We start from the raw sequence: 12,086 nt of genomic DNA on the forward strand, positions 1-12,086 counted from the left end.
ATTGACAAATCAAAATTCCTTGTCAAGAAAATTCGAAATGATTCGAGGCGCTGATTGGCAACTTCAAAATGTTTTAAATTTATTTATTCGTAGTAGATCCCAAATCTCGTGCCCTACGCGATCAGCCGAGAACTGTAAGTTTCGAACTGTTCCAGCTTTCATCAGTCCAGCCACAGATGTCAGTGATGGATAATGCTCTTATTTGTAGTTACGTGTGAATTATAGCTTGGTGTACATTTTAGTTCTGTAAAAATCTAGCTCGAAAGCTGGTTAACCTGAAAGAACACTTCCGCTAAACGCAAGTAAAAAAAAAAGAAAGAAAAATAATGCACTTCTGATGATTGATTGATTGTTTGAAGTTAAACACAAACCTATACAATGTTCTATGCCCACCTCAGATATAAAAATCCAGTTTCTAGCGTTGTAAGTCCGTAGAGGAGGCTACTTACACTGATCGGTACAATGTTCAATCTCCATGAGAGATGAATACACTGTCTCGCGGTGGTTCAGCGATAAGTCTGAGGCCTTATAAAGCTAAAAATCGGGCTTCGATACCCTCTGTGGGAAGATCACGGATAGCGCATTATGTATCTCTTTACTTTACAAAAAGTAATTTGTGCATTGGATAATAAAGTTTGCTTTTGATATTTGATTTTACTATATCGCCCTATATATACATGTTTATAAATGTACTCACCTAATTCAATTTAACCACAGAAAATTCAATATGTGCTTTGTTTTTTTCAACAACGCCCTACCTGCAACGCAACTGTGGGAATTTCACGCCTATATCTACGATCGTGCAAATTCACTACTGTTTCTCTTCACCATTGGCTCATCGAGTGAACATTGAATTCAGCTTTCTGGGTGACTTTCCCGATGAACACATATTCCAGGCCCGGCATGGCCAAGCGTGTTAAGGCGTGCGACTCGTAATCTGAGGATCGCGGGTTTGCATCCCGGTAGCGCCAAACATGCTCACCTCAGCCGTGGGAGCGTTACAATCCCACTATTCGTTGGTTAAAGAGTAGCCCAAGAGTTGGCGGTGGATGGTGATGACTAGCTGCCTTCCCTCTAGTCTTACACTGCTAAATTAGGGACGGCTAGCACAGATAGCCCTCGAGTAGCTTTGTGCGAAATTCAAAACAAACAAACACATATTCTAAAGACAAGTGTCCTGTAATAATAACTGACGTGACTACTCCAATGTCTTCTTACCCTGTTTTAGCTCAATCTCTTAATGAAAAAACAACTTTAAAAGAAAACAAACAAAAAACAGATTTGTTAATGTGATCTTTCACGGTCATAACCGTTCGGTATATAGCAAGGGTAATATCGATTTTGTGCGTGACAGAAACCATTACCAGAATTAATGTTTTGGTTTTGTAATAAATAGATCAAAACACAGCCATTTTTCACTGTTGAATAAGCTATTTATTGTTGTCGTAAGTTTAAATACAGAACTTCTCCAAATCAAATTCCATGTTTTGAGTTCTGTGTCAGGTCTAAACTTACTTGTTATTTCGATATGTTTCAGATGAATTACAAAGACACAGGCCTTTTTTGTTATTAGTTTTACCGTAATAGTTTTAATTATATAAACATTGATTAATGCATACATTCAAAATGTTCTTATAACTACATCCAGTACCCATAGAGGACTCTGCTGCCTCTGCTGAATTTTGGTCAAAGCTACTCGATGGGCGTCTGCACATGCCCCCTCTAATTTTAGCAGCTATCACTTCTAAATTAGAGACGGTTGGTGCAGACAAGAGAGAAGAAAGTTCAGTGGTAAATCTGCAGGCTCATGACGGCAAAAAATATGGTTTCGATACCTGGGGTAGGTATATCACAGATAGCTTATTGTGTAACTTTGTAGTTAACAACAACTACTAAAGTCACTACCATTACTTTACGTTACATATATATTACTACTTTCAGGGTTCTGGGTGACGATGGCAAGAAACCTTGTAACAAAAGACACTACCATTACTTTACTTTATATATATATATATATATTACTACTTTCAGGGTTCTGGGTGACGATGTCAAGAAACCTTGTAACAAAAGACACTACCATTACTTTACTTTATATATATATATATATATTACTACTTTCAGGGTTCTGGGTGACGATGTCAAGAAACCTTGTAACGAAAGACACTACCATTACTTTACTTTATATATATATATATATATTACTACTTTCAGGGTTCTGGGTGACGATGTCAAGAAACCTTGTAACGAAAGACACTACCATTACTTTACTTTATATATATATATATATATTACTACTTTCAGGGTTCTGGGTGACGATGTCAAGAAACCTTGTAACGAAAGACACTACCATTACTTTACTTTATATATATATATATATATATTACTACTTTCAGGGTTCTGGGTGACGATGTCAAGAAACCTTGTAACGAAAGACACTACCATTACTTTACTTTATATATATATATATATATTACTACTTTCAGGGTTCTGGGTGACGATGTCAAGAAACCTTGTAACGAAAAAACATTACCATTACTTTACTTTTATATATATATATATATTACTACTTTCAGGGTTCTGGGTGACGATGTCAAGAAACCTTGTAACGAAAGACACTACCATTACTTTACTTTATATATATATATATATATTACTACTTTCAGGGTTCTGGGTGACGATGTCAAGAAACCTTGTAACGAAAGACACTACCATTACTTTACTTTATATATATATATATATATATATTACTACTTTCAGGGTTCTGGGTGACGATGTCAAGAAACCTTGTAACGAAAGACACTACCATTACTTTACTTTATATATATATATATATATTACTACTTTCAGGGTTCTGGGTGACGATGTCAAGAAACCTTGTAACGAAAGACACTACCATTACTTTACTTTATATATATATATATATATTACTACTTTCAGGGTTCTGGGTGACGATGTCAAGAAACCTTGTAACGAAAGACATTACCATTACTTTACTTTATATATATATATATATATATTACTACTTTCAGGGTTCTGGGTGACGATGTCAAGAAACCTTGTAACGAAAGACACTACCATTACTTTACTTTATATATATATATATATATATTACTACTTTCAGGGTTCTGGGTGACGATGTCAAGAAACCTTGTAACGAAAGACACTACCATTACTTTACTTTATATATATATATATATATATATATTACTACTTTCAGGGTTCTGGGTGACGATGTCAAGAAACCTTGTAACGAAAGGCACTACCATTACTTTACTTTATATATATATATATATATTACTACTTTCAGGGTTCTGGGTGACGATGTCAAGAAACCTTGTAACGAAAGGCACTACCATTACTTTACTTTATATATATATATATATATTACTACTTTCAGGGTTCTGGGTGACGATGTCAAGAAACCTTGAAACAAAAGACACGACCATTACTTTACTTTATATATATATATATATATTACTACTTTCAGGGTTCTGGGTGACGATGTCAAGAAACCTTGTAACAAAAGACACTACCATTAATTTACTTTATATATATATATATTACTACTTTCAGGGTTCTGGGTGACGATGTCAAGAAACCTTGTAACGAAAGACACTACCATTACTTTACTTTATATATATATATATATATTACTACTTTCAGGGTTCTGGGTGACGATGTCAAGAAACCTTGTAACGAAAGACACTACCATTACTTTACTTTATATATATATATATTACTACTTTCAGGGTTCTGGGTGACGATGTCAAGAAACCTTGTAACGAAAGACACTACCATTACTTTACTTTATATATATGTATATATATTACTACTTTCAGGGTTCTGGGTGACGATGTCAAGAAACCTTGTAACGAAAGGCACTACCATTACTTTACTTTATATATATATATATATATATTACTACTTTCAGGGTTCTGGGTGACGATGTCAAGAAACCTTGTAACAAAAGACACTACCATTACTTTACTTTATATATATATATATATATTACTACTTTCAGGGTTCTGGGTGACGATGTCAAGAAACCTTGTAACAAAAGACACTACCATTACTTTACTTTATATATATATATATATATTACTACTTTCAGGGTTCTGGGTGACGATGTCAAGAAACCTTGTAACGAAAGACACTACCATTACTTTACTTTATATATATATATTACTACTTTCAGGGTTCTGGGTGACGATGTCAAGAAACCTTGTAACAAAAGACACTACCATTACTTTACTTTATATATATATATATACATTACTATTTTCAGGGTTCTGGGTGACGATGTCAAGAAACCTTGTAACAAAAGACACTACCATTACTTTACTTTATATATATATATATATATTACTACTTTCAGGGTTCTGGGTGACGATGTCAAGAAACCTTGTAACGAAAGACATTACCATTACTTTACTTTATATATATATATATATATATTACTACTTTCAGGGTTCTGGGTGACGATGTCAAGAAACCTTGTAACAAAAGACACTACCATTACTTTACTTTATATATATATATATATATTACTACTTTCAGGGTTCTGGGTGACGATGTCAAGAAACCTTGTAACGAAAGACACTACCATTAATTTACTTTTATATATATATATATATATTACTACTTTCAGGGTTCTGGGTGACGATGTCAAGAAACCTTGTAACAAAAGACACTACCATTACTTTACTTTATATATATATATATATATTACTACTTTCAGGGTTCTGGGTGACGATGTCAAGAAACCTTGTAACGAAAGACACTACCATTAATTTACTTTATATATATATATATTACTACTTTCAGGGTTCTGGGTGACGATGTCAAGAAACCTTGTAACGAAAGACACTACCATTACTTTACTTTATATATATATATATATATATTACTACTTTCAGGGTTCTGGGTGACGATGTCAAGAAACCTTGTAACGAAAGACATTACCATTACTTTACTTTATATATATATATATATATTACTACTTTCAGGGTTCTGGGTGACGATGTCAAGAAACCTTGTAACGATAGACACTACCATTAATTTACTTTATATATATATATATTACTACTTTCAGGGTTCTGGGTGACGATGTCAAGAAACCTTGTAACGAAAGACACTACCATTACTTTACTTTATATATATATATATATATTACTACTTTCAGGGTTCTGGGTGACGATGTCAAGAAACCTTGTAACGAAAGACATTACCATTACTTTACTTTATATATATATATATATATTACTACTTTCAGGGTTCTGGGTGACGATGTCAAGAAACCTTGTAACAAAAGACATTACCATTACTTTACTTTATATATATATATATTACTACTTTCAGGGTTCTGGGTGACGATGTCAAGAAACCTTGTAACGAAAGACATTACCATTACTTTATATATATATATATATATATTACTACTTTCAGGGTTCTGGGTGACGATGTCAAGAAACCTTGTAACAAAAGACACTACCATTACTTTACTTTATATATATATATATATATTACTACTTTCAGGGTTCTTGGTGACGATGTCAAGAAACCTTGTAACGATAGACACTACCATTAATTTACTTTATATATATATATATTACTACTTTCAGGGTTCTGGGTGACGATGTCAAGAAACCTTGTAACGAAAGACACTACCATTACTTTACTTTATATATATATATATATATTACTACTTTCAGGGTTCTGGGTGACGATGTCAAGAAACCTTGTAACGAAAGACATTACCATTACTTTACTTTATATATATATATATATATTACTACTTTCAGGGTTCTGGGTGACGATGTCAAGAAACCTTGTAACAAAAGACACTACCATTAATTTACTTTATATATATATATATATATTACTACTTTCAGGGTTCTGGGTGACGATGTCAAGAAACCTTGTAACAAAAGACACTACCATTACTTTACTTTATATATATATATATATATTACTACTTTCAGGGTTCTGGGTGACGATGAAAAGAAACCCTTTATCGATGAAGCTGAAAGACTTCGATGTAAACATAAAAAAGACCATCCCGACTATAAATACCAACCAAGACGAAGGAAACCTCCAAAATGTTCAACATTCGCCACCTCTTCAACATCTGTTTCAGAACCACCCCATTTACCCATAAAAGCTATAACCTCTTCTGTTAATCATCGGAGTAACATTGGATCAGACACTTCAGAAAGTGACAATAGGTCATACAGCGCCCTCTACACCAGTCGCAGTGCCGCTTATCCTACACACCAAAGCCCACCAACACCTCCTACGACACCCTATCATGGCGCCAGAATCCTTCACCATAGAACTAGAGAAGACATAAACCCACTAACCACGGATGGGATCATACTCCAATCAAACAGAGGTACTGAAATATGTACGTTTTGTTTATCTAAAGCTCATGACAGAATTATTAGAACCAATTTTGTTGTTCTACAATACAACATTTTGATTTCGTTTACTTTGTGACGTGTAAAGATGACGTAGAACAGACGTAATTGTGCACTAACGACCACACATTCTGTAACTGTCTAAAGGGCATACAGTATCAACTCTCAATGACCATGTAGCAGACTCAGTGAACAGGACAAAAATATCAGCGTGGGCTGAATATGGAGGCTGCTGAAACTGTTAACAAATTTATCATTTTATCCACATTTCAACGGACACACGCCTGATTATACAGATTCACACTGATGGGAGTATACGTTAGGTGATTCCGATTTAATTTTGTTTAAAGTGCCGTTGTATTAGACCTAAATTTGAACTAAGCGACTTAGAAAATTCAATTAATCTGGCCCTAAATACTGACTGACTCGCTTTAAAACACTGTTGAAATAGTCCTAAATCTGGACTAATTAACTTTAGAATACTGTTGAAATAGCCCTAAATCCAGACTCACTTTAAAACACTGTTGAAATAGCCGTGAATCCGGACTGACTAATAAACACTATTGAACTAGCCCTAAATCCGGACTGACTCACTTTAAAACGCTGTTGAAATAGTCCTAACTCTGGACTGATTAATTTTAGAATACTGTTGAAATAGCCCTAAATTCAGACTCACTTTAAAACACTGTTGAAATAGCCCTGAATCCGGACTGACTAATAAACACTATTGAACTAGCCCTAAATCTGGACTGACTCACTTTAAAACGCTGTTGAAATAGTCCTAAATCTGGACTGATTAACTTTAAAACACTGTTGAAATATACCTGAATCCGGACTGACTAATAAACACTATTGAACTAGCCCTAAGTCCGGACTGACTCACTTTAAAACGCTGTTGAAATAGTCCTAAATCCGGACTGACTAACTTTAAAACACTCTTGAAATAGTCCTAAATCTGGCCTGAGCAGCCGTAAAATACGATAGAAGTAAACCTAAATTCGGACTTAGAAACCATATAGACGATGGAGCTGGTCCTGAATTCGAACTTGGTAACTACAAAACACGACTGAGTTTATAATTTTTATCCCTGACTGAGCTAGACCTAAATCCGGGATGAGCAGCACTGGCATATGAGAACTTTGCTACAAACTTTTGTGTGATGTACACTCTACACGTCTGTTTTAATCTTCGATGTTATTTAAACATTTGTACCAAAAAAAATGTAAATTATTATTTTACGAATAAAACAGACGTAAGTGTTTTTCACTATGATCTGAACACCAAACTCAACGATCGCTTGTTCGTTAAATATTGGTTTACGATATTTTTTCTTGTTCTTGTAATTTATACTAAAATAATCATTTAAAAAAACCCAGAGAACCAGTAAAGATATATGTATGCACTTCATTACAAAGATAAGATATGTAATACGGTTCAAGCCTTGTAAACATACATATGTATCTCCTATAGGGAATTTTACTTTAAGGATTTCAGAATTCCTACTTCTAATTGTTTTCCTTTTTTGTGGTTCCCCTAATTAAAAAAAAAGGAAAAGAAAAATTATTATTTTTTATCGCGAAAAGGATATTGCCACGCATGTGGTAAATCTCTTACAGCTTTCAATTTATTATTCTGACCCCTAAAACCCTAATGTGACAACGTGAAGAAAGCTGCACTGACATCTCGTGAGTTGTGATCTAAGCCTAACGACACAGAAGAAAGTTATTTTGCATAATGATGCGGTTTCTTAGGGCTCGTTTTTGTCGCTGAAGAAAAGCAGAGGTTTTAAAACAGTTCATGTTTTATTGTTTGTTTTTTTTGCTCGCCATATACATAATAAAGTGAAACTTTTATGAAATTTCTAAACCCGAAAGAACCAAACGTTAAATTATAAGCTTCGACATGAATTTCTGCTTCGTTTTAGGCCCATTGTCTGTCAACCTTTTCCAATATTGGATTATAAATTCCGGCAGTAATTTCTGCTTTACTTTAAGTCCAAAATCTATAGACTCTTTACGCTTGTATACCACTCGAGTAAACCGAAACTTAAGCCACGAAAGACTTAAATTACAAAATTACTCAGATTAGTTAGCAGGATTTGCAGTTCATGTATTGTCAGTGTTTTTCAATCCATCCTAGTTTTCGATAAGCGCAATAAGTACTACCTCCAATACCTTCATTAACCATCGGTTAAAGTCCCTAGGGGTTCTATTCCCCGTGGTGGACACAACATACCCTCAGTGTGGCTTTGCTCTAAAACAAAGAAACTACTGGTGTTTGTGTGTGAAACTGTACTAAATATACTGTTAACCAGTTGTAAAAGTATCTAGGGCTCAGCATGTATTGCTGTTTCTCTATCGAGAGAGAATCATCAATAGCCACGCCTGTAATTGGATTTCGAATCAATATAAAGATTGAGCTATGAGCTAAACGTTTGTACCTGAAAAAAACAAAACAACTAAGAGCCGTTATGCCGCGACTAAAATTCACTTGTGTACCTGTGTAATCATAATATATATTTTCATCATCAGTATCCTTACAGATCGAATCATTATGAAAACAAAAAGACACGAGACAATAAGCGTATAATTTTCGCAATATAAACAATCTACAAAACGCTAAAAAACAAAGTATCCGAACTGTAACTTATTTTAAAATATACAGATGTCTAATATTGCTTTATATTTTCCCAAGGTTCCACGCACGAAGCGGTTAGCTTCCACTCAGGCACAGGTAATCCGTTAGGAATAGCACCGAGGGAATCTCAGTGCAAGTACGCAAGGATAGAGGAATCTCCATCAAACCAAATTCCGACAGTAGGACCTCACGGAGCAGTTGACCCTTACGTTCACCTGGGCTTAGCTGGAACCCCTCAGTATCCCCATATCCCACATGGAAACCTGACTATGCACGGGGCTGGAGCGTCACCTACCCGCCGTGGGGTCGGTTTACTTCCGATCAATTCTCCCAGGATCGTCTTCGGGTGAGCTGCTTATCTAGTGCGCATGTATCTCGTGACGACCATCACGTGGTGAGCGAGGGCTTAATCGTGACCCCAAGCTGCAAAGAAGAAAGTCTAGCGGGGGATCGAGGAGTTGTCAACCCGCCCCTGGAACTGTATCGGACCCCAATTATAGCACGGACTATTCCATTCGACGGTCAGGTTCTACAGGCTTCATGGAATCAGACAGCTTTTCTCACTGTAGTAAAGCCTTCACAGCTCCATCAGCATTGCTGGGAGTACAGAGCTGCCCTATGTTTAGTCATGTAGTTCCTGGTTCCCAGGGGGAGCCACCACTGTTTGTGCCAGACAGCAGACCACAGCTTGAAGCCACGAACTCGTGTGTTTACAGCTCAGGTCATGCGCTCGGTCATTTTCTCCAGCCCAGATAACAAGTTTACTTAGTATATGTGTGTAGAAATTTTTATATATATATAGATATACATACGCCTCTTTCGTTAGATATAAATACATCTCTGTATAGGTATACATAGATTACACAGTGTTTTAGCTTGAACTTTAACCAATGGTGTTGGTTTAAATCATTTATATGCTTTTAAATTAATAAACTGTTAATACAGAGCCTTAAACTAAACGTCTTATGGTAACATTATACTGGAATATTTCGTGGTGTCGATTTAATTTGCATGATGTAGTTGTTACGAGGAAATAAAAAGAGTATTCTGCAGCCTTTTAAATAACCTTCGAACAAACACGTAAGTTAGATATTACTCCGCGGTATTAAAATAGTACGTGAAGTTATGTCCTATGGTGATAATTGATTTCTTTTTTTTTTGAAGAAAAAAAATGATTAGTTAACACTTGCCAAACTGCGTTCGAACACGTTTCAAGCATTCATGTGCAAAGGGAAACACAAAAGTATTTTCTTCCTATGTGCCTGAGGCATTTCATGTTCGCTTTGGTAATTCACACCAGAAAGAAACCTAGTAAAGTAACATTAGTTGATTTATATTTTACCAACAGTCATATAGATAGAAATGCTAAATTTACGTAAAATTGAAAAGAACACACACAAAAAACGAGAAATATGTTACAAAGAATATTTCAGTTACTATACGTTTTTGTTTGTTGTTCTTTTTTTGTTTAACACAAAGCAACATAATGGGCTATTTTTACTCTCTTCGCGGGTATCAAAACCTAAGTTTTAGTGCTATAAGGCTTTAGATTTATCACTGCGCCACCTGGGGCGTCAATATGTGTAATCATAAGTGCAGATAAAGCTTGCTTTATCTAAAGTAATCAAAAGAGTGTAAAATCAAATGTTTCGTTATTTTTTTCTATCGAAATAATAAAAACTGATAAAACTAAGGGAAAATACTAGGCAGAAAGGTTAATTATTTTTATGAAAAATAATTCATTAAACTTAAAGTGTTTTTTCCTTCTTTTTTATGAATTTTAGTCGTGGAAAATTTTAAAGCACCTTAAGTATCTTTATATTGTAATTAGGAAGTTTTCTGATTTTCTTTTTTATGAAATCTGAAAAATCAAATAAATATTTTTTCTATGAAACTGAGAATTTTCGTTTGCAAATCCTAAACTATTCTACAAAAAAAAAAGATCGCAGTTTTGCAAGCATTTCACATTCAAAATTTTTACTAAGCAATTTTAGAGTTTGAACAAAACTTCGTTTAATAAAGGTATTAAACTTTGCTTTTTAGAAGGAATGAACCATGTTGTAAATAAACAGTCGAGTAGGCGCTTAACAAGAATAAATTTAAATCGCTAAGTATTAAATATTGAAAAAAACAATCAAAAGGGACAGTTTGTTGTAGGGGACACAGTATTCATGTTTAACTTCTTGATAGTCTTGAAGAATTGGGTTGTTATAAAGTCTTTAGAAATTTGTTTATTCATTTGGTATCCGAGATAACTTAAGATCTTGAAACGTTAATAAATTTGTCTAGTTGCATTGCAACTAAAGTGTAGTCGTATTATTCAATAAAACAATCAATGTTCGAGTGTTAGTTAGTTTTATTTGTGAATTCATTTTTGTTTCCCATTCGTATTTAATCATCACATGAAATTATGTTATGAAACAAAGAACATTATTTTATTAGACTTATACAGAGCTGTTAAATTACTTTCTTACAAAGCATTAATATTTATCTGATAAAATGCCAAAATATTCATCACGTGAACTACCACTTTAATATGTTATATACCCTAGTTTCCCAATTATTTGCCAGAGTTACTAGTGCCATCTGTTGAGAGATTTTAACAAATCAATCGGTTTATTCTCATCCAGCGAAGAAAGATTTATGTGTGAGCCTGAGTATTGTACTTATGTTTTTATGTTAATACCTTTGAAAATATTATATTATCTTCAATTTTCATGTCTTACAAAAACTTAAAATGAATGGCATATGAAAGGATAAGTCCTGAACAGTACGCCGTTTCGTTCATTGTAACATATTGGTTTGTTGTAGTTATTTCTCCTTTTAGTGATAGCGTAGATTTAGATACATGTGTTGCACCAATCAAAGATGGATCATCCATAGCTATATATGTTTATAAAATGAAGGTTTTATTTGGAACGAGTGAAATACCAAAAAAAAACAAATTTCTTTGAAACTAGAACGTTTCAGGAAAGAAAAATAAATCTGTGATGCCATAAAATCACCGCAGACTGAACTATAAATTTTTAACCT

General features: G+C 34.2%; 1 protein-coding gene across 1 annotated transcript in view; it reads left to right on the forward strand.

Moving 5' to 3' along the window:
* LOC143227006 (uncharacterized) overlaps positions 1–11,402 on the forward strand; it is an 80,720-nt gene extending 69,318 nt beyond the window's left edge. The window contains exons 2-3 of the mRNA XM_076458553.1: positions 5,982–6,391; positions 9,111–11,402. Coding sequence (XP_076314668.1) covers positions 5,982–6,391; positions 9,111–9,403 — 703 coding nt within the window. The 3' untranslated portion in view covers positions 9,404–11,402. The remainder of the gene's footprint in view (positions 1–5,981; positions 6,392–9,110) is intronic.
* The last annotated feature ends 684 nt before the right edge of the window (positions 11,403–12,086 follow it).

The sequence above is a fragment of the Tachypleus tridentatus genome, chromosome 9 (assembly GCF_004210375.1).
Source record: "Tachypleus tridentatus isolate NWPU-2018 chromosome 9, ASM421037v1, whole genome shotgun sequence".
NCBI lineage: Eukaryota > Metazoa > Arthropoda > Merostomata > Xiphosura > Limulidae > Tachypleus > Tachypleus tridentatus.